The sequence below is a fragment of the Carassius auratus genome, chromosome 23 (genome assembly GCF_003368295.1).
Source record: "Carassius auratus strain Wakin chromosome 23, ASM336829v1, whole genome shotgun sequence".
In the NCBI taxonomy this organism is placed as follows: Eukaryota; Metazoa; Chordata; class Actinopteri; order Cypriniformes; family Cyprinidae; genus Carassius; species Carassius auratus.
Genome location: NC_039265.1, coordinates 412523 through 436521, shown reverse-complemented (window position 1 = coordinate 436521; position 23999 = coordinate 412523). Strand labels below are relative to the sequence as shown.

The 23999-nt window shown below is 41.0% G+C and overlaps 2 protein-coding genes across 5 annotated transcripts in view; one reads left to right on the top strand and one right to left on the bottom strand.

Moving 5' to 3' along the window:
* mitfb (melanocyte inducing transcription factor b) overlaps positions 1–4815 on the top strand; it is a 45459-nt gene extending 40644 nt beyond the window's left edge. For 3 of the 4 annotated variants that reach the window (XM_026199134.1, XM_026199132.1, XM_026199131.1), the window contains one exon: positions 766–4815. In XM_026199134.1, coding sequence (XP_026054919.1) covers positions 766–1134 — 369 coding nt within the window. In that variant the 3' untranslated portion in view covers positions 1135–4815. The remainder of the gene's footprint in view (positions 1–765) is intronic. The other variant, XM_026199133.1, reaches the window with a different exon arrangement.
* Positions 4606–17915, bottom strand: LOC113040924 (2-epi-5-epi-valiolone synthase). The gene is made up of 5 exons (XM_026199135.1): positions 17716–17915; positions 16049–16682; positions 14995–15234; positions 14657–14909; positions 4606–5007 (listed from the first exon to the last, which is right to left on the bottom strand). Exons 1-5 carry the CDS (start codon positions 17850–17852, stop codon positions 4916–4918), a joined length of 1356 nt encoding a protein of 451 aa, XP_026054920.1. The 5' UTR covers positions 17853–17915; the 3' UTR covers positions 4606–4915.
* Between the last annotated feature and the right edge of the window lie 6084 nt (positions 17916–23999).

Genomic DNA, 23999 nt, shown 5'->3' with positions numbered 1-23999 from the left:
AGACTCAACGTCTCATTTACATATCGACCAGCGCAGTATACCAAGTGCAGCTCAAACGAACGTAGTCAATAAACAATAAAGAAATATAGAAGCCACAGTTTGTTGAAAAGAACCGGAAGCCAAAAGTTTTGATAGATCTGGTATTGCGTGACTCCTAGTCAAGGGCAAAGTCGTCTTTTATTTCCTAAAGCAAATAACATGGCTTGGAGAACGATATGTTTTGATAATGTGTGTCTGTCTTTCCAAATAAATGAATACGTGTGTAAAAATTCTCTCTCTTCTACCATGCGCTATCTAATGGCAGCTATTTCAAGCGCAAAATAGTTTAAGACATGCTTTTATTCGGCATTAAATAATGGCGCAAGTTCCAGTAATTTGATGAACGCAAACGTTAGTAAAATGCGATGCGTGATTCATTTTATACTGTCCCACTATAACTTTTGCGTCTTAAAGGGAAACTCCTACAATAACTGTGTCCACACCTTTTCAGCATTAATTAGTCACTGTGCGTCTTTAGTAAATCCTGACAGTATTTTTGTAACGCTAAAAGAACGTTTGCACCGGTGCAAGCTGATAGTAAAACTGGCCCATATATATTTTATATTTCAAATGTTTGCTCATTTTATTCATTTATATTTTTTTATATTGTTCTTGATTTAAATTGTATGTTTGAATATAGATACATCTAAAAAAGTGGCAATTCGTAGGTTCATTAATTTGGTTATAGTATATGTTTCAGTTATTGCTTTGTTGTATCTAATCCAGGAGCTGGAAATCCAGGCTCGTGCTCACGGACTGGCCGTGACTACACTAGCAGCCCGCCCCATCAAACAGGAGTCGGTCCTGGGCGACTGCACCCAGGAGATGTTCACTCATGCACACCAGTCTTGCCCTGACATGGGCCGCTCCAGCACCCTAGACCTAAACGACGGCACAATCACCTTTAACGACTCTAGCAATTCCACAGATGCTTATGGTTTTGTCCCAAAGGCACATGGCGACATCCTGATGGACGACACATTGCCATATGTAGCAACGAGCGACCCACTCCTCACCTCCGTCTCGTCTGGAGCCTCGAACGAAAGCAGCTGTAAGGACAGTGTGAACATGGAGGAGAACGAGCATGTTTGTTAGTGCGAGGAAACCTTCGTTTGGCTGTCCAGGGACTTTGGTCATTATCCTGTTTTTCCGCTAAAACCATTGACTTGCTAAGGAAGAAGCACAGCCTGTTTTGTCAAGTGCAAAATAATATTATTTTTATGTTTACACTCATTTTATGTTATTGTATTTTACACTTATTCCAGTTTCGTCTTCCCAAATTTCATTGGGCTATAATAATATCAGAATAATCAAGGTCAGTGTCATAAAAAGATTGATTTGTGTAACTTCACGTAGGTGTATTAGAGTACAACTTAAATCAAATTAGGGATGATATAAAAGTGCACTTGAAAGGTGATTTCTTTGGTTGTACAGTAGTGTGTTTGCACACAGTTTAGAAGAATATTTCTCTTTTTATATATATATCCTTGTAAAGGAATGACTTAAGCATAATGCTTCCCATTTAACGTGTAGATATTAAGTGACAGACAGTTGATGTTTAAATAGATAGTTCACCCAAAAATGAAAATCTTCTCCGATCATACAAGATGTAGGTGACTTTGTTCTTCAGTAGAACAGTGAAGAAGATTTTTAGCGTCCTTGGTGATTCATAAAATGCAAGTCAAGGGCTACCGTCACTTTGAAAGTTGGAAAAGCATATCAGGCAACACAAAATTAATACCCATGGCTCCTGACGATATATTGAGGTCTTATGAAGCTAAACGATCGGTCTGTGAAGTCGGTTCGTGAATGAATCATTCTTTTGAATTGATTCTTTTTAGTGAACTAGTGATTCAGTGCTCCAGTTCCTCCAGCAGTCGCTGAACTGAACAGTTCAACTGAGGTTGAGCATGTGTGAAACAAGTACTTGAATGAAGGAGCCAAATTAAATTTTATATGCTTTCTTATTGTAAAAAGGTGAAGGTTTCATTTTTGGGTGAAATGCTCCCTTAGCATAGCTACATTAATTGTAACTAATTCATAAATGTTGTGAAAATATCTGTTGAATGTTAAGGAAACTTTTGAGAAAATCCTCTTCAAATCGTATCTTTCAGATGGAAATGCACACAACTAATAGATGGACAAAGAATGTTTGCTACGAGGCTGATCTGAAACAGCTGACCCTAAATTATTTCATTAAATTATTCATCATTGGCAATATTCTCTCAGTATTAATGTTTCTGCTCCAGGAGAATTTCACGTAGTGCAGTGGATTTGTGGAATAATCTTTAGACCCAGAGGCTGAGCAAATGCACATGTGGAAGGACAGTTTGCACACAGCATTTGGAAAATCCATCAGATTTTCAGAAGTGCTGTGGAATGTGCCAAGCAATAAGCAATATTCAGTTTTAACTCTGCTGAAAGCCTTCAAAAACTCTTATATGCAGTGCCTATATAGTTATGCAAATGTATTTCACCTCATGCATTTTCTAAGATACCCTGAGGATGCATTTTAACAGTGCATTTCACAGTGCATAGCTTGAAATAATCCATAAGAACGTGAAATCATTTCTTGACACATATTTGTTGACTAAAGGAATAGTCATATAATAATTCAAACTTCAAATTCCAATTTATTACCTTTAAAACATTTTTTAATCAAAAAAAAAATTGATTAATTTCTGTTTTAAAATGATTTTAATTACTGTCCCAGGTTTTCATTTTTTATTTTTTTTTATACATTTATAAAAAAATGTTATATATTGATGGTAAAAACACTGGAAGAATGATAATATGTTGACAAAAAAAAAAAGACAGGAAAAAAATATTTTCTATTTTATTCTAACACTTGTTTGGGTTTTTTAATTCTTACATGGTGTAAAATGACTGACTATGTAATAATAATAAGCTGTACTGTTACTGTATATTTCTACTGTGCTCAATTCAGATGTACTGATGTTTGCCTTGAGTAGCATCCAATGTGTGCCACTATTTTGATCATCTAGATGCAACTATTATGTGTTTTTTCTTAGAACTATGCAAAAATAACTTTCAGTTGAGAAATGAACCTGTGTGTAATGAAATGATGTTGTAAAAGTTTAGCGTAGCTTACAAAGACAGACCACTGTAAAGTGCCTTACATTAAAAATCTGTCCCTTAAAGCTATAGTTCACCCAAAACTTTCTTGTCATCAGTCACTCATCCTTATGTTGTTCCAAACATGAATGACTTTGTTTCTATGGTGGAACACAGAAAGAGATATTTAGCAGAAAATTCATGCTGCTTTTTTCCATACGATGAAAGTGAATGGGGATTGGGACTTTTGGATGTCTGTTACCACCACAAAATAAAAAATAATTATAAAAAACGTAATTGCAACTTAATTTCCCACAATTTTAACTAGTTTTCTTGCAATTATTGAGATCAGAAAGAAACATAACTGTAAGATATGAACTCAATTTTTTTTTTTTTTAAATGGTTAAAAATGCAAACTATAACTTTTCTTGTCATTTCAAATTTACATCTCGCAATAATGTTTATTTTTTCCGACTAAAAAAGAAAATTGCAAGTTTGTCTCAAAATCTAAATGTTAATTGCATTTTTTTTTCTCGCAATGCGATAATTTCAACTTTTCATTCTTACAATTTGGACGTTCTCAGTTTTGTGAGTTTATATCATGCAATTCTGAGTTTACATCTTGTAATTCAGTTTGTTTGTTTCTGCCGCAAAGTCAAAAATATTTATTTAACTTTTTATTTTTTGTGTAATTCTGGGGGGTCTGAATTGTGAGACAGTCGCAATTACCTATTTATTTTTTATCCCATGCTTCCACAGGGACTGCTAAAAAAAAATAAACCTTAAATTTGTAAAAATGTACAGTACATGGGTTTGGAGCTACATGAGAGAAGACGATGTTCCTAATGTTCAATTTTGTGTGAACTATCCCTTTAAATGAAATGTTCTATTCTATATCTGTGATTTTAGATCTTAGTCTTAGACTAAAACGGGTTGGGTCCTCGGTTGAAGTAGAGGGGATGATTTCTCAGTAGGACCTCTGAACCTAGGGGTTGATCAAGATTGTATGGTATTCTGGCTTAAAGCTGAAGTGTTTTAAAGCACTACAAAACTTCCAAGAATAGTGTATTACATAAACTCTTTCTCCTATATACAGAAACTACTGAAAGTGGTCCTCAGAATGTATTGTTACACATTGTTGACTATAAAATGTTGCCAAATTCCAAGTGGAGTCTAAATGTGCAGTAAAACTGTTATGTATATTGTGGATTTATAGAAAAACTGGCAATAATTCAGACAATCAGGTAACAGGTAAAGCACAAGGCTTCTACATGAATGCATATGTATCAGTGACATCATTGAAAGGTGCCTTCAAAACAGGCTTCTGTGGAACTTCAACCAAACATCTTTTAATAACAAACACAGTCTGTATTTTATAGAAGTGTCTTGGCTAGAAATGGCTTTCATTTTGTTAATATCCTTTTGTATTATATTTTTGAAGCTTAACCAAACATTATTTAAGAAAGGACTTAAGATAGCCTATAAAGTAGATTTTTTTTTAATTTTCTTTATAAAGCATTATTTTCCTATGAATTCAGTTCTGAAAGCCAGCCCACTTTAAACATACTGGGAAAGTCACCTTTCACTCTTTACGTGAGCTTTATGAGGAAAGTAGCATTTCATTGTTGGGTTTTAAATGATTGTCATGTATTGGGAATGAAAAGTTACAGACGTTGAAATAAAACTGAGTGGTTTTCACAATTTCTGGAATTTTTCATTCATGATTTGATGTGTTTCATTTTGCAGCACAGATGTTTTTCTTGGTTCAGGAATATAATCAGACTCAACACTTCCTGTGGTGTTATTCTGGTTTCATGGTGGTTTCACACTGTTCATCACACCATTTCTTGAATGCTTTGCACACAATGCTGTCTTCTGTGTCATTGAAGATTCCTGTGGGGTATGAAAAAGACAGACTGAAGGAAATGTAACGAAATACAGTATGTCACAGTCTTATGTTGTTTGCTAAAATGTGCCCTGAGCACTTAAAGAAGGACTAAACTCTTAAAAATAAACATTCTTCATTGACATTTTTAGTTCCATCAAGAACCTTTAACATCTACGGAATCTCTCCTTTCCACAAAATGATATTTTTAGTGAAAAATGACCTTTAGATTATTTAAATGTTGCTTCTTTTAATGTCAATGTCGAATCGCTTTCAATTACTTAACGTAACATCAGTTCTCTTTCAGTCGGTCACGTTTGACGTTACGAATGGGATCTCGCCCGAGAGCCCACTCACCTCTGAGTGGTACAAAACGAGCCAATGGTACATAAAGTACCTTGGTCTGCGGAATTTGCATCACGAGCTCCGCCCGGCAGAGCGGGTATATAAGGAGCAACGCGAGCAACTCGCATTCAAGCTTTCGCTTCAGAGCCGAGCACATCGCTTGCTGCAATCACCGGAGTGTTTACAAGCAAGAGCTGGTGTTGGTGTGAAGGCGCGATTCAGCGGTTCATCTGGGTTTCCTGCGACAGCTCCCGCGTTCAACAGCGCTTCAACACCCCTATAAGAGCAATTTCTCTCACAAAATAGATACGGGCCGATTTGCATCTTTTTAAAGATGTCATTTGGCCCGTGTGTTTCTGGGTGCGGTCGATATATCGCTCCTCGTGACGGTGATGATCGCTGTGTCACGTGTCTGGGCTTCCAGCATGCTGAGACTGCGTTCGTGGATGGCTCATGTTCTCATTGCGGGGACATGACCATCTCGGCATTGAGATCGAGACTCGATTACCTTCAAAGGTATAGAGTCCCCTCTGCCACACCCTGTTCTAGCTCTTCTTCTCGTAAGAGGGCTACTTCGGCTGGTGGCCAGGGTGATCTGAGGGTTACTGTGTGGGCTTCCCCGACGAGCGAACCTCCTCGGGCCACACCCCCCTCACATACGCCGCAGCCGGTTGAGTTCCCGGATGAGTTTGCTGGACCCTCTCAGGCTCCTGACATCTCATTCCGGGCTCGCGAAGAGGACCGTATGTCGATCGCCGCATCACAAGGCAGGCTTGAGTCCTCGGTAGATGAGGGTTAGGCTGCATTGCCTCCCTCGGGAGTGCCAGCGTTGTTCTAGTCCGATCCCGAGCTGACAGCCATGCTTTCTCGGGCAGCGTAGAGCATCGGGCTTGATTGGAGAATCCCGAGCGTTTGAGGCTGGATGATTGGTTCCTGGGGGCTGCTCATGCGGATCGCCAGCACCCCCCTGTGGCTTCCTCCATTCCCGCTCGGCCACAGCAGCAGCCTTCACCCCGGCCGCAGCGAGGAGATGGCCGCAAAAGGGCGGCGCAACCTGTCTCTGCCCCTAAACCTGTCAAACGCCAGGCCAAGCGGCGTTCCTGAGACGGGCGACCTGGAGTTGGAGACGTCAGCTCATCAGGAGATGGTAGCAGGACCACTCCTTCCCCCGGAGGAGGGCCAGGGGAGAATCCTTTGTTCTCGTTTTCTTTTTGTTCCGCCACTGGCCCTGCGGCCGGTGGTACCCAAACCTTCACTAAAAGAGCTGTTTCCTCCACCTCCGGGTCCCAAGAGGCCACGAATGACAGCTGGCGACGTGCTTGCTCGCCGCTCTCGTTCTCCTCTCCCCTTGCCAGTTTCCATGCAAAGACGGCTCAAGAACGCTTCACCTTCTTATGCCCTCTTTGCTTCTTGGAGTCAGAAGAGTGCCCGCACTCCGCCCCCGCTAAGGGACGCTATGCCTCCCATGCCGGGGCTGTCTGCTCCACCACGCTGCTCCACTGTGGTTACACCTGTAGTCCCCTTGACCCCGCTGGTTCGGTTCCTGGGAGCCTGGCTAGAGCTCCCCAGGCCTTCCCGCTGGCTCATTCGGACGCTCAGGCTCGGCTATGCTATTCAGTTCGCCCGGCATCCCCTCAGGTTTCGGGGTGTTCACGTGACAATGGTGAGCAAAGATGCCCCTGTCATGCGCGCGGAGGTTGCGACCCTGCTGGCAAAGGGCGCGATAGAGCCGGTCCCTCCAGCCGACATGAAGTCCGGCTTTTACAGCCCTTACTTCATAGTACCCAAGAAGACAGGTGGGTTACGGCCAATTCTGGACTTGCATGCCTTGAACCGGTTTCTGCACAGACTCCCGTTCAAGATGCATTTTGCCCAAGCGCATTTTCAAATGCATTCGTCCAATGGATTGGTTTGCAGCGATCGGCCTGAAGGACGCGTACATTCATGTCTCCATTCTTCCTCGACACGGACCATTCGTTTTGCTTTCGAGGGGCAGGCATATCAGTACAAGGTTCTCCCATTCGGGTTGGCCCTGTTTCCCCGCGTCTTTACGAAGGTCGCGGAGGGAGCCCTGGCGTTTCTACGGGCCGGCGTGCCCCTAGAACCGGTGCCCAGACATGTTGTTGTATCAACAGATGCCTCTGCCACGGGCTGGGGTGCCATGTGCAATGGGCATGCTGTGTCAGGCTCCTGGACAGGACCCCGTCGTCAGTGGCATGTCAATTGCCTCGAGTTGCTAGCAGTACGTCTTGCTCTGCACCGATTCAGGGCCCTGCTGAAGGACAAGCACGTTCTGGTCCGTACGGACAACACTGCGACCGTAGCTCACATCAACCGTAAGGGTGGTCTGTGCTCCCATCGCATGTCGCAACTCGCTCGCCATCTCCTCCTGTGGAGTCACAAGCATCTGAGGTCGCTTCATGCCATTCACATTCCGGGCAGGCTCAATCGTGCAGCCGACAAGCTCTTACAGCAGCAGTCTCGCCCCGGGGAATGGAGACTCCACCCCCAGTCGGTTCAGCTGATTTGGGAACACTTCGGAGACGCTCAGGTAGACCTGTTTGCCTCTCCAGAAAATTCCCACTGCCAGTTGTTTTGCTCCCTGACTGAGGGCACCCTCGGCACGGATGCCCTGGCACACAGATGGCCGCTGGGCCTGCGCAAGTATGCGTTTCCCCCAGTGAGCCTTCTTGCACAGACGTTGTGCAAGATCAGGGAGTACGAGGAGCAGGTCCTCATGGTTGCGCCTTTTTGGCCCGGCCGGACCTGGTTCCCCGAACTTGTACTCCTCGCAACAGGCCCTTTCTGGCCAATTCCTCTGAGGAAGGACCTTCTTTCTCAGAGACGGGGCACCCTCTGGCACCCACGTCCCGATCTGTGGAACCTACATGTGTGGGTTCTGGACGGGTCACGGAAGGTTTAGGTACCTTGCCACCACAGATGGTAGCTACCATCACTTCAGCTAGAGCTATGTCCACCAGACATGCCTATGCTTTGAAGTGGAACCTCTTTGTCAATTGGTGTTCTTCACGGTGTGAGGACCCCTGGAAATGCCCAATTGGGTCAGTGCTTTCCTTTCTTCAGGAAGGGTTGGAATGAAGGCTGTCTCCTTCCACCCTCAAGGTCTATGTGGCTGCCATTTCGGCTTACCATGACCCTGTTGAAGGTAAGTCTCTTGGTAGGCACGATCTGATCATCAGGTTCCTGAGAGGAGCAAGGAGGCTCAATCCGCCTTGCCCTCAGCAAGTCCCCTCTTGGGACCTCGCAGTGGTTCTATCAGCACTGCAGACAGCTCCCTTCGAACCCTTGCTCTCAGTAGAGCTAAAGTTTTTATCTTTGAAAACTGTGCTCCTGACGGCTTTGGCTTCGGTGAAGAGGGTCGGGGACCTGCAGGCATTTTCAGTTGACGAAGCATCCCTGGACTTCGGGCCGGCTAACTCTCACGTTATCTTGAGACCCCGGCCTGGGTACTTGCCCAAAGTTCCCACCACTCCTTTTAGGGATCAGGTGGTGAAATTGAAAGTGCTGCCCCTGGAGGAGGCAGACCCATCCCTGGCGCTGCCCTGTCCAGCAGATGGGAAAGGCTGTCTCCAAGCAGAGGTTATCCCACTGAATAATGGATGCTATTGTCCTGGCTTATCAGGCTTGAGACCTGCCATGCCCCCTAGGGGTGAGAGCTGCGGGCTGGGCGACACCTAACACATTCGCGAGATTTTATAATCTCCATGTAGAGCCTGTGTCCTCCCGGGTACTCGCTCCTTCGGGCCAGTAAGTATGTATGTATGTATGGGAAAACTTTTTTTTAAATTCTGCTGAAGCCTGATTTGTTCACGTTTGTGTAGCTGCACAAACCAATGACACTTCAGCCCGCCAGAATGGGTGGGGCTGACTGCTATATCGTGCAGCTTGTAGTGTGGCAAGTGACATAATGTTCACTGCCTTATCTCAGGGCACAGAGGTTGTGTTAAGCAACCGAAAGCGTTCCTTTTCGAACGTTCTGTCTTGTTATGTATGGGAACAAATCCAATCACGCCGCACTACAAGAAACAGTCACATGCTGCTCTGCGAGCCCAGTTTTAGAGCACTAATAAGGGCCCTAAGGGACTTAGGCTTTATCTAGCCCCAAGCTTAGCTGAAGGCATGAGAAACCACTACCCACATGGGAGGTTAGACAGATTGAATCCACGCCTGCAGGGCGGGGAGGTCCAAGTTATAGAATCTGGCAAAAGTGGATGCAACAGCCAGCCGGCAGGCGCACAGATCTGACTAATAGATATACTGCTGGACCATGCCCATGAGGAGGTCATTCCCCTTCTGGGGTGGGCTCTCACTACAATAGGGCATTCCAGTCCATCTGATGCATAAGCCAGAGCTATTGCATCAACAATCCAGCGAGACAGTCTTTGCTTTGCTAACCAGCAGACCCTTCTGGCAGCCCTCAAAGCAAACAAACAGTTGTTCAGACCAGCCTGATCTCACAGTCAAAACGTACATATTTAGAAGTAAATTAAAACGGTCCAATACGTATGTGCCTTTACGTATTGACAGTGTTATTTACGTATTATCTGAACGTAATTACAGGTTCGATACGTATTGAAATTTATGTAAAAACAACCTCAAATACGTACAGATAGAACGTGTTCTCCGACCAGTCCGTTATCCATAGAAATTTGCTCATGAAGCTGCTTTTCAATGCGTATCTGATTGATTTTTTTAATATTTATGTATATTTTCCCTTTTTATTATTATTTTTTTTGATAAATGTAAGATCCCTATACCTCACCCGAACCTAAACCTACCCATTTTATACAGAATGTTAAAATAATAAAACATAAAACACAATTTTAGTAAAAAAATATAACATAAAAAATTTTTTGGAGCCACTAACGTTAATCTTACTCCTACCCCTAAACCTACCCATAACCATTTCTTAAAACTACATAACGTTACTGTTATAAATAAACAAATAACAGACAAACAAACATAACGTTTATCTTTTTTTTTTTTGCGAAAAAATATCAAAAGTGGTAACAAAAGTAGTTCAAATGATAATGAGTTCCAGTCGCAGTCCTCTCTGGAGGTAATAGTTTTTATAGGGTACAGAGCAGAATTTAATTTATTAATCCGTGAAATTATGAATCTGTCTTCTCTCCGTGAAGGCGCACTGGCGCAGTACTGATTTCAAATGTCTATCAACTGAAACACGACAAGTCGCAATCTGTGACGAATTATGTGAGAACCAATGAGAGTTCGATATTAGTGCCGTAAACCATGTCGTAACGTTCCTGTGGCACACTGGCGCTATTTTCAAATTCGAATCATAACGAGCGTGGGCTTTGACTGTGACGGACGTTGTTGCTGAGAATGAAGATAAAGATCGATTGATATGGAAATGTTCCTTGCAAACATCTGGATTCTAAAGATATGGAGTACAGCAAATAAATAAAATGGATGTGATTTGTAATTTTATGCTGTGCTTTTGTGTATCTATGGTTTGCAGCATGCACAGAAATGTTATTCCTATTAAGTAGATGAGTAAACTGCTTTCAATAAATTCAATAAGCACATTTATTGATATGACAATTAAATACAACAGATTTAAATCATTAAAGCCACGATTTTAATATGAATACATGGGAATTCATATAAATTCACACTTTACGTTAGATTATTTACATTTTTTTAGCTGCTAACACGTAAGTATTTGTACGTTTTACTGCTATATATACATCTAAATTGTACGTTTTATGTGCATGAAAACGTAAGTAAATGTACATCTGGTAGAACCACATTTAACGTAAAAATACACACTTATACTCATGAGATCACGTTGTTCAGACTGCCTGAACAGTTTAGAACGTTCCACATAGGCTCTCAGAGCACTAGCAGGGCAGACTAAAGGCACTCTAAAGGGAGTAGAGAGCACTTTAGGAACATAGCCGTGTCTCAGTTTCAAAATGACCTTGCAGTCATTAAGTCCAAACTCAAGACACAAAGCACTGACTGACAGCATGCTTACCCAATGCCAAAGCAAGAATAAGGCCGTTTTAAGCCATAAGGGCCAAAAGTCAGCCAAACTGAGCGGCCCAAATGGGAGCCGTTATAGGGCCCCTAGGACCATGGATTAGTCCCAAAACGGCACAGTCTGAGCGCAAGGAGGATTCAGTCTTCTCGCGCCCTTCAGAAATTTAACAACCAAGTCGTGTCTGCCTATTGAATGGCCGGCCTCAAGAGAATGATTCACCACGATGGCTGCCGCATATTCTATTCAAGTCAATTCAAGTTTATTCATATAGCGCTTTTTATGATACAAATCATTGCAAAGCAACTTTACAGAAAATTAAGTTTCTACAATATTTAATAGTAGCTAAGTGGTGACTGTCAGCCTATGTGCATATGACAGGAATTTTCAGAAAAATTTATACAAGACATAGTCAACCAGACAATGAACATTATTAACAGCAATTATAATTTGATTGCATATTAAGTAGCAATAGTTGTTAGTTCTGTGTGTTGTTTCAGGGTTAGCATCATCTGAGGTCCTCTGTGGATGGGGTGCGCCCCTTATCCAGCAGCTCTTGCAGAAAAGTCAGCCCACAATTGCTGTGCAGAGCACCAGTTGAGGAATACTGACCATTTCTGGCCATAGAGCCGTCTCGTGGACGGTGCCCTTGCCTCAAGAATGGTGTTGCTTACTCTTGCTGGGAGCCTATCAGCGTCTCGTTGAGGCACCAGACATGAAGGCTCCACAGCTCTGGGCAGGGATGCCAAATCATGCCTTTCGCCTGTGGGAGAAGGTCCCTCCTCAACAGGAATGGCCACGAGGCCATCGTTACGAGCTGCATCAGCTCTGGAAACTAAGCCTGGTTCTTCCAGATAGGAGCTACTGAGAAGAGGGAGCATTTGGTTTCCCTAACTTGCCTGATGATATGGGGAATCAGGGCGATAGGAGGAAACGCATACAGGTGAGCCCTGCAGTCGTGGGCCAGGACGTCTCTCTGTATTAAGAAAATGTTGGACAATTAGAGTTGTCTTCCGAGGCAAAGAGGTTGACCTCTGCCTTCCCAAAGACCTCCCAAATTCGCTGTACCATCTGAGGATGTAGCGCCCAATCGCCCGGGGTTACTTTGCCTCTGGACAGCATGTCCGCTCCTAGGTTCAGCTTGCCCAGCACATGAACCACCCTTAGCAAGAGAAGTTCCTTCATGCCCAAAGAAGAAAGTGACGAACCAATCTGGGCGTGAGACCTGAGGCAGCCTTGGTGATTGATATAAGACACCACTAGTTGGACGCATCTGTTGTGATCACCTTCATTGTAGATGCCACGCCCATCGCCACTCCTGTCTGGAACAGGTGAGTGGACCTCCCGGTTTGAGGGAAGACGTCAATTGCTGAATTGTCAGGGATCGATCCGGATGAGATCCATGCCTACATTAGTGCAGAGTCTAGAACTGTTCCCAGAAAGACAGTTCATCGTCTGGGGAACAATTGGCTCTTGTGTGGGTTGATGACCAACCTGAGGCACTCTAAGTGACTGAGCAGCAGCTTTTTGTGAGTGTTCTGTTCCCATTCTGATTTGGCTAGAACAAGCCAATTGTTGAAGTAGTTCAATACGTGGATTCCCATCTGCCTGAGAGGGGACAGAGCTGCGTCTATGCACTTCGTAATAGTGCATGGGGCCAGGGACGGTCCAAACGGAAGGACTGCATACTGATAGGCCACTCCCTTAAATGCAAATATCGAAGACGGTCTGTGACGGGAGGCTATGTGGATGTGAAAGAAATCTTTCAAATCCATGGTCAAAAACCAATCCTCGGGGGAAATATGCATGAGAATCTTTTTGAATGTCGTCATCTGCCGGGGCAGCTGTAGAGACTTGGACTAGTAACCCGAAGGTCTCATAAGTGAGCTGTTCAGAATTCTGAGATCAACAATTGGTCTGAGCCCGCCGTCTCTCTTTGTGGATGAGGAAATAGCGGCTGAAAAAACATGACTCGCTGTTCACTGGGGGCACTATTTCCACAGTGCCTTTTGCAAGCAGTGCTTGCACCTCCTGCCGGAGAACAATAGCTTTGTTGTCCGGGACAGAGGTTTGAACAATGCCTCTGAAGCAGGGCGGTCTGCGTCTTAAAGAAACCAGGTGACTCGTGGGCGTAGACGAGAGAGACTCATGCTCACGCAGAAAGAGCCATTAGCGAGCGCAGCAGTGCAGTTGGAACGGCAGAGGCAGGCAGCACACTCGCTGTGTCCGTCTTCATCATGCAAGAGCTCCCTTCAAATTCGCTGAGTCAAATGTGGGATCGTTACATCTTACTACTTTGAATCTTGGCAAATTTTGGATGAAAAAAATTAGAGGTAGGTCAGTACACTTTACACTTTGTGTCAGTACACTTTCATATTGTGATGGTCTAGTGTCTGTGAATAAAGCAAAAAAAAAAGAAAAACCTGCTAATTTAATAGGAAGCCTGCGTGTTCTGTGCAGATGAGCGCCGTGGTGTTTCAGCATGGTGGTGTTGAAATGTCACGTCATAACATTAAATTGTTCAATTTACACATTTGATTACCACAATGTTTGATAGTAAATTTGTATTGAATTATAAAACATAGAACCCAGAAAATATTCTGAAAAGCATTAAACACTAGGCCACTATTATTAACGTGAATAAATTAATGAATTGAAGTAAAACATTTAATAGACATACTTTTTATTATTAAAATTTGAATAAACCATTAAAATGATAATCTAGAAATATTTAAATACTATTACATCATAAAGTAAAACATTCCGAACACTGTTGTTTTGGCAGACTGCCTTCAATATAAGCTCTTTTTAGACTAATGAGAAAGTTTTGATTTCTGAAACTTACATGTTTTTATAGCACAATGACCTCTTATATGTCAAAAGATCAAGGGAATTTAGATTTCTCGGTTCATGACCCCTTTAAATCTTTTCAGCGTATAACATACCAATGTTTACGCTTATTTTTTATTTATTTATTTTATTTACTTTAGTCTCCTGTTGTGGTAACAAGTGTTCTGTTGTCTAAATTTTGTGCTTCGCATCACTAAACTACACTGTGCTACTAGCGTACAGACTCGAGCGTTAGTCAATGTGTGTAAGGATTGGTGTATGATGGTAAACACTTTTTATAGAAAACTATTATTAGTCAATTCTTAATTTAATTACACACCATTCAGATGACTCTTTACAAAAACACTATTTCCTAATTTGTAAAACTGTGTATTTGCACCAAACTTAACCTTTAACGTTTGAGGGCAAAAGTATAGTTCTTCTTTTTATAGTTCACATACTTGCTTTTCCGAGCGCTGTGGGTAGAGGCATTCTCAGAAACCCTCCGGAGTGCTTGAGTCGTTCAGTAAGGGACTTCAGCACTAGATCCAGAGTGCAGTCTGAATGCCACACAGGAAGATCTAGGCTCCGCATACACACAATGATACGTCTTTTTTCCTCTTCTGTCAGAAAGCCCCTTTCGTGAGCCACATAGACCATGAAAGCCATGTCAATGTTCACCGCCTCTCCATGCAGAAGCGCGGGAAGTATTTTCTGTATCAAAGAAAAGAGTGACTCCAGTTATTAGAATAATTCAAGACTGACACACAGTTTTGGTTTGAGTCCTAATATGCAGAACCATTTCAAGCTCTGGACTGATGATGTGGCCAAAGTCCACCAGCCGGTCCAGCTGGTCCTCCCACAGGTTTGGGGCAAGTTCCTCCAGCATGGTTTCAATGGCCAATCTCGTGGACACACTCGCTGCGTCCCCATGCATATTTTCTGCCATTCCCCCTGATGGTTGGAAACTGGAGTCCAACAAATGTCTTCCATCCTTCTCCAAAAGTTCAAAGAGTCCTCTGTGTTTCATCAGCGCCATCTGTAGGGGATCACTAGCATTGGTGACACAAGACCTCAATTAGACTTCACAATAATGCTCAAAAGTCAGGGCTTTGCTAAGAATTTTAAGTGTTTTTCAAGTAAGTCAAATGCAGTGAAATAACTAATATTGTGAAATTGTGAAAGTAGCTTTTTATGAAAATATACTCAAAAATGTAGTTTATTCCTGTGATGCAAAGCAGAATTTTCTGCATCATTACTGCAGTCTTCAGTGTCACATGATCCTTCAGAAATTGGTTGATTAAAAAGAAAATAGTGTTTCCAGTTTATGTCCTGCTTGTGTAAACTGTGTTTTTTATTTATTTTTTATTTTTTTGGACTGTTTGATGAATAGAAAGTTCTCGCTCTCGTTTCAATCTCTCACTTTTACAAATGTATCTTTCACTATAAATGTCTTAACGGTCACCATTAATCAGCTGAATGCATTCTTGCCCAATATAATTATTATTTATTCAAAAAGATTTAAAAATCCTATTTATTTGTTTGTTTGTTTATCTTTTTATTTATTTCTGGCATTATTGATATGGCATTACATTTGGGCCAAAATTACTGAATATAACAAAAAGACTACATTTAGAGAAAATAAAAACACTTTAAATTAGAAAATTTATATTATGTGCAAGTACAGTTTTTTTTTAAATATACTTTAAAGATTTTAAGTACACTACTAGTGCACATTAAATTCAATTAAATGCACTTCTTTTTTACCATAAAATGCAATGCAGGTGTGTAAAATGTGAACATCTTTTGAGAAAATGTCCAGTATTGTATTGCCATCCATGCAGTGCACGTACCTTCAGCATCTCGGCCATTCCATTAGAAATATGGCGGCGTGGCAGAGTGCAGAGGAAGCTCCTGTCCAGGAAGGCTGCCACGGGTGGGATGTATGACCCTAGCTTATTTTTACAGTTGGCAAAATTGACCCCATTCTTTGCCCCCACACTGGCATCAATGTAAGCCAGCAGAGTAGTAGGGACACGGATGTACGGAGTACGTCTGCGATACAGGGATGCAGCGAGACCTGTGATATCCAGACACACACCGCCACCGATAGCGATAATGGGCTCTGTACGGCGGTCAATCCCAAACTTATGCACCTCCTCCAAGATTCTGGTCACCAGGGCCATGGATTTGTTCTCCTCAGTTGTGGGTAAGGGAAAGATCTTGTACATCACGCCTCTCGCTTCGAAATAAGCTGCAACCTGGGAGCCGTACAGATCATTAACAGTCTCGTCAATCACAATGAATCGCTTCATTACTTTACTGTTGGTCTTAAGGGCCAGGAGCTCTGTGGAGCTGGAGATATGGCCAAACAGTAAGGTGTCATTGCTTGCATCCAGAAGCCTCTCACACTGAACGACTCGATAGGAGAAGACGACGGGACTGACCACTGTCCACGTGACTCCATCTTCTGATGAAGACTCATAACTGTGGAGACAAATTAACCATACTTTATTCAGTATTTCAGGAGAAGCTGAATGTCCAACAAAAGCACTAAGAAGTAGATTTTTTTCACATGTAGCTACTTTGTAATTATTATTGTAATACAATAACTGGGTAATAACTTGGTACTAACCCTAAACCTGTTTTTGTTCCTGTGTAGTTACCTTAGCCTGTATATGTACACTGTAAATGCTCAGCAGCTGCTCTTTATTATACAGTATATGTCATGCATTAAACATTTGTATATGAACTTTAAATGTAATATTACCTGACACATTTAAAAGTATTATTACATTAGCAAAATTATTTTAAATATAAAATACACTGTGTTAAGAAACTGTCTTTAAGTACATTTTTGTGGCCTTTTATTTCATTAATATATATTATCTGCATGTGCAGTTTTTGCTGCCGTTTTGCCAGGTTCGGGGGGAATGTACTAAGGTAAATTCAGATTTAATTTTGTTAATACCTTTTGTTTGGACATATACTCCTTTTTTCCAGTTTCTTTAATTTTTACTTCTGATATTTTTTTTATTTTATTTTTTTTTACATTTTTTACATGTCTTATTTTATGTCCAAAATGACTGGCAATACAATGTTACATGTACGTACCATAGTAATACCTTTTCTATCAAATAGTACCATAGTGGTGCCATGCCATTTTTTTTTAACATTGGGGTGTATAGCCTATATTAATATGCCATGCCAGTACCATTTTGTAAGATCAGAGAATAGTGTCTACTAAAGACTACAGACACTTTCCCCCACTTACCCAAAATACACACACTGTGAACTTGACCTCATGCTTTCCAGCTGTAAGATCAGTTCTTAAATTAGAAAAGCACTGCAACATGAAGTAACAACTCACTCTTGTTTTCAAGGTTAACTGATTACAGAATGATAAAAGCAATGAAATATTAGTTTTTATTGACTGCATTTTGTAATGCTAAAGTTTTATCCCAGTATGTCCGGCCTGAAACAGTGACATCAGAGTGGTAAGTCTTGTTCATATACTCACATCCTGGCATCTGACAGTCGTCCCTGGACACGCTGACAGTCTGCAGTCTGTCTGCTCCACGTACAGTCTGCATGCACCAATCTGAATTCAGTCACATGATCACTGGCACCGTCATTGATTTCTGAAGCATCAGACATATTGAAGTTGAAATGCAAAAGTTGCCAGCTCGTGTCAAGCGTATAACAATAACTGAAGCCACTGCTGAGGTGACGGTGGAGGGTGGAACTGTAGGAAACTATAATTAGAGATACTGTAAATGATCTGTATGGTGACTGCTCAATGGGCAGCCAGGAGGCTTTTCGACCTAATGTTCCCATGTTCTCCAGGAGTTGGTGTGGTGTCTGGTTTCCTCTGTAGGCTGGGACAATGAATGGATGTGTGGACTAGGCACTGGACTGGACATCATCCCCGTGGCCCTACAGTACATGGGACAAGTGGCTTGGAGAATAGATGGATTTGTATATAAACAATGGAATTAAACAATGAAAATAACTGAACATCACTCTTATGAAAGGACTTTAAGAATATGGACTTTATTTATTACCTCAAAGTGCAATCTCAAATCACTGTACTTCCACAAACCAGCCGAGCCACTGCTCAGTGAATATGAATGCTAACAGATAGTGTTCGACCAGGGTTATTGACGCGCACACTAAGGACACGAATATGTGTATTTTCAGATTATTTTATTCATGCAGGATCAATCGATCTGTTTGACCAGCATTCATGGTGTCCACGGATCAGTAACTCTTGAGGTTTATGAAGTGCACATCACAAGACATCTTATAAGGCAGAAAGACATTTAAAGGCTTTTACTATGTTACAATCACCTATGTATCATACAGGTGGCCATTGGCTCAATTTACCCACACTGGCCGTTTTTCATGCTTTACACAACAGATGTCAGACATTCACATTTTAGTTCAGCTGTCACATCAGAGAATAAGATAGCATCAACTAAGCCATAATTTGTAAGAAAATGTTAGGAGTGCCCAAAAAACAAGTGTATTGGCAGGGGGTTAAAAGGGAGATTTAGGATATGATTTACCAATGCACCAATTTTTTTTTTTTTCTGCTTGATGGTTTCCCACGATCAGTTCAGTATAGCTCACCTATTTGTACTGCATTTATTATTAATAACAGCTAGGAAGATAACTGTGAACTCGATGAAGATGCACCAACCTACTTTGACAGAATGGACACAGAGACTGAATCAGATATATATATATATATATATATATATATATATATATATATATATATATATATATATATATATATATATATATATATATATATATATTTATATGAGAAAATGACTGCTGAAATTAGATTTTTTTTCCAACAGACCGGAACACTAATTAAAACATATTTTCTTGGTCAATTGGTTAGTTATTTAGTTAATAATTACTGTATTGGTATTTATTTTACAAACCCAATTCCAAAAAAGTTGGGACACTGTACAAATTGTGAGTAAAAAAGGAATGGAATAATTTACAAATCTCATAAACTTATATTTTATTCACAATATAATATAGATAACATTTCAAATGTTGAAAGTGAGACATTTTGAAATGTCATGCAAAATATTGGCTCATTTTGTATTTCATGAGAGCTACACATAACAAAAAAAGTTGGGACAGGTAGCTGGAAAAGTTAAATGTACATATAAGGAACAGCTGGAGGACCAGTATGCAACTTATTAGTTCAATTGAGAACATGATTGGGTATAAAAAGAGCCTCAGAGTGGCAGTGTCTCTCAGAAGTCAAGATGGGCAGAGGATCACCAATTCCCCCAATGCTGCGGCGAAAAATAGTGGAGCAAAATAAGAAAGGAGTTTCTCAGAGAAAAATTGAAAAGAGTTTGAAGTTATGATCATCTACAGTGCATAATATCATCAAAAGATTCAGAGAATCTGGAACAATTTCTGTGTGTAAGGGTCAAGGCTGGAAAACCATACTGGATGCCTGTGATCTTCTGGCCCTTAGACGGCACTGCATCACATACAGGAATGATACTGTAATGGAAATCACAACATGGTCTCAGGAATACTTCCAGAAAACATTGTCGGTGAACACAATCCACCGTGCCATTCGTGCCGGCTAAAACTCTATAGGTCAAAAAAGAAGCCATATCTAAACATGATCCAGAAGCACAAGTGTTTTCTCTGGGCCAAGGCTCATTTAAAAGGGACTGTGGCAAAGTGGAAAACTGTTCTGTGATCAGACAAATCAAAATTTGAAGTTCTTTTTGGAAAACTGGGACGCCATGTCATCCGGACTAAAGGGACAAGGACAACCCAAGTTGTTATCAGCGCTCAGTTCAGAAGCCTGCATCTCTGATGGTATGGGGTTGCATGAGTGTGTGTGGCATGGGAAGCTTACACATCTGGAAAGGCACCATCAATGCTGAAAGGTATATCCAAGTTCTAGAACAACATCTGCTCCCATCCAGACGTCGTCTCTTTCAGGGAAGACCTTGCACTTTCCAACATGACAATGCCAGACCACATACTGCATCAATTACAACATCACGGCTGTGTAGAAGAAGGATCCGGGTACTGAAATGGCATAATTTCATCTATGGGTGAAAGAAAACATTTGGTGCATCATAATGATGAAGATACGACAAAGACCTTCCACATCATTGGATTCTGTTTTTATTCACAATTTGTACAGTGTCCCAACTTTTTTGGAATCAAGTTTGTAAGTTATTAACAGTTTCTTTTTTTCATTTAATTAATGTTTCATTTTGTATGGTTACTTATCTTATCCTATCCTTATTATTAGTATGATTTTTAATGTTGATATTTTAAGTAAATGCTATGTGTATATTGTTGTTTATAAAAAGTTTCAGTAAAAAAAAATAAAAAAGATCAAGCACAGTTACATGCTTTATTTTGTTGCCTAAAACCAGAACTTTGGTTTCTCCTGCATGAAATCACAAATGTCTTTAGAGACAATGAAACACTGTAACTCCGAGTCTTTTAGAAACGTGCACCATATGAAGATAGGACTCAAGCAGTGATGGTGTATCTCAGTCCTGGATGACAGACAGTGGAGAGGCTCTCAGCGGTAGCAGACCTCAGATATCTCCATCGCCAGCTCTATCAGCTCACTGGCCTCATGACAGGAGTTCATGAAACCACAGTCAAAATCCACCTTACAGCTGCAGCAGTCTTTTCCTTTGGCCGGCTCATCCGAGGTGTTGTAATACTTGTACGAGGGGAAGCAGCGGCCAAACGCTCGCTCACAAGCGTCAGGAAGCATGGCCATGACGTCACAGAAGCGGCAGTAGAGGCAAGCCAGCAGGATGGAGGCGCAGTCATCTGGAGAGACCGAAATCAACAAAGCAAACATGTTTCAGAGACTTGAGCCTTGCTTGACTGTGCAGTACATCAAATCACAAAGCTTGAGTGTTTCCAGGGAATGCTTGCTAGGTGCTTCTGCTTGGCTGAGAACGTCAAAATCCAAATCATCAAAGTCTAAATAAATTTAGTAGCCTCCTATATTTGTTTTGTGGGCCTGGTCTGAAGCCCGCTGAAAGGTCTAGGACAGTCCCTGAGTGGCAATAATAATGAAACACTACTAATTTATTTGATGGAAATTAGCCTTCAAAAAAAGAAGTACAGTGGTTATAGCATGCCACAAAAAAAAAAAAAATGTCCAAAATGCATGGTGATACCATAGTACAGTACTTTTTGTCATTGATAGCTGAATGAATACTTATAAAAGATCATATTCAATTAGTTTTAATAAACATTCCATTGCACATTTACTTTCTGAAGTGCTGGTCATCTTTATCTCAACACTACATTATTTATTTGTGCAGACATCCGTGCACCGAGTTAAGTGCGGGCTGCTCTAATTACACTGAAAATGGCAGCAATCAGTCGCTCCAGACAGGATGAGAAGATTATTGAACCTCCATGCATCCTTTTATCGGCACATGTGATATGAAATAGAGATCTGCTACATAGGATGAGCACACAATAGTGAGAGAATTATAGAATATCATATATATCTCAAAGTACAGGTTTATGGGCATTTGTGCTGCATAAGGCTTTTCTGAGTCACTCTGGGAGTCTTTTAGCATCTGTTGGTGTAAGTGCTCATTAAAGTGCACTTCTCTCTGCGTGAGAGCTGCAAGCACATCAAGTTAGCGTGTTTACAAGTGTGTCCGGGACAAGAGCGAGTGACTGATACTTCAGTGGGTGTTGAAACAACAGAGTTTAACAGGAAGGGACTTTGAGCAACAACCAAAAGCCATTTAAGTTGTGTCGCTTCTGCAAGATGAACAAAAAGTGAAAACAGAACAATGTACGTATAATAACACTGTAAAATTCAATCCAACTATTTCAACCTAAAAACATAGGTCGCTGGCTTAAATTTTCATCAAATTGACCGTGCAAGTAATTTCCTAAATTGACTTCAGAAAAATTAAGTTGAATCTCATATAACTTGTGACTTTTGACGAGTATCAGTAATGTAAAAACATAAGTTAACCACATCATGAGTCACTGATCGTATTTTGTTATTTTTTCAGTGAATATATAACACCACTCTTCTCTTTAAACACTGAAATGTCAGAGGACCATTTTAACTTGAGATTTACTTCAACAATATACAATTTAATATTCTGCATTTATTCGATCAACATGCAGTAAATACAGTACAATATTAATGCAATTTCAAATAACCGAATACTATTTCATTCATTTTTAAAACTAATTATTTCTGCAGTGCAAATCAGAATTTTCGGCAGTCGTTATTATCATTTTCTCATTATCTTTTATAAAAATGCAGTTGTCTTTATTGTCTCATTGGATCCTTGCTGAATGCAATGACTATTTCTTCTTAATGAATGTATGAATGCATGAAAATAGATATAGATAAAACTTTATACATTACATATAGTACATACATGTAACTGGTCTATTTGTGCTAATAATTCAAATAATACAATAATAATTGAATAACAATTTAAAACTATTGTAAAAAAAAATAAATTAAAACTATGTGGAGTCCACCTGTAAATTTTTGTATTTATTTTTTTATTTCATAATTATTTCTATATTATACAATTTTCTTATGTATCAATGTTTTATGAAATTACTACATAATATTACTCATAACTAATCTGAATATGGTTGCATTACATGTTTTATCTATTCATCTTCAGATTTTAATTGATTTAGCGATTCATTATCTGAATTTATCAAATGGTCATTAAGTGGTAAGAACATAAGCAGAGTTGTTTACACAGACATGAATCAGCATCAGGCCGAGTGCAGTTAAAGTGACCCCTTCCTGACATTACCTGCTGCGTCCGGCTGACAGGACTCAGAGGAGGTGAAGGTGCTGCTCTGGACGCTGGGTCTTCCACCAGAGCAGAGCGAAGCACTGGATCCGGCCCACTCACTGTCCCCCGAGCACACGGGCTCTGCTTCAGTGTCCCCGTCCTGCTCCGAGATGGTGCTCAACCTCCTCACCCCGCTAACCACAGCTCCACTCATTCTGCATGCAAAACACAATCATAGAGGGACATGAGAACACACATTACAGCAAACGGCCATGCTAAAGCAAGACGTGATCCCATCATACCTTGAGTGATTCCAGCAGCCCTGCCTCCTGATACGAGCCTGTTAAGAACAAGTGAGCTGAACACTTGAGTCGGACCTGAGCTTCACACGAGCCAGAGCCAGCCAACTATGCCGGGACAAGATGAATCTGCAGGGTTTAAAGAGCACTGGAAACTATAATGACGGACCTGAGCATGAGAAAGGAGATATGGCTGTAGAATAACCTGTGCTGTATAAATTATTAAACCCCATCCATGTGCAAAGAGTCTCTGGAGAGATTCCAGCGTAGCTGCAGCTTTGAGAAATGGATTTCATCAGGGCTTTTGTTGCTGCATCATTTCAGTGACACTTCTTTGGTTTTAATGCTACTGAATTACATTAAAATTGACAAAAAAAGAGGGACAAAAGTCAGGCAGTTTGCAAAGCTTTGTCCTACTGAAGTGCAGGTGTGTAAGAAGTACTCACAGATGTTACTCAAGTGTAAGTACAAGTACTCAGTGAAAATTTGACTCAATTAAAAGTACAAGTATCTGGTCAGAATCATACGTGAGTAAAAGGAAAAAAGTACAACTTTAAAAAGTACAACTCAAGTATTAAAAAAAGCAGAAGTACCTTTTTTTCTGACACACAATACAGAAGAGTGGTTAAAGGGAGAGAACGAAAAAAATGCATTGGCACAGGTCAAACATTTATATTTAGTTC

Excerpts from the sequence above, each read along its gene's own strand:
- LOC113040924 (XM_026199135.1), bottom strand. The coding sequence starts at position 17,852 with ATGTCTGATGCTTCAGAAATCAATGACGGTGCCAGTGATCATGTGACT. Across the intron at positions 15,235-16,048 it reads GAATGGCCGAGATGCTGAAG|ATGGCGCTGATGAAACACAG; the intron begins GTACGTGCACTG and ends GATCCCCTACAG. Across the intron at positions 5,008-14,656 it reads CACAGCGCTCGGAAAAGCAA|GAATCTTCAATGACACAGAA; the intron begins GTATGTGAACTA and ends CATACCCCACAG.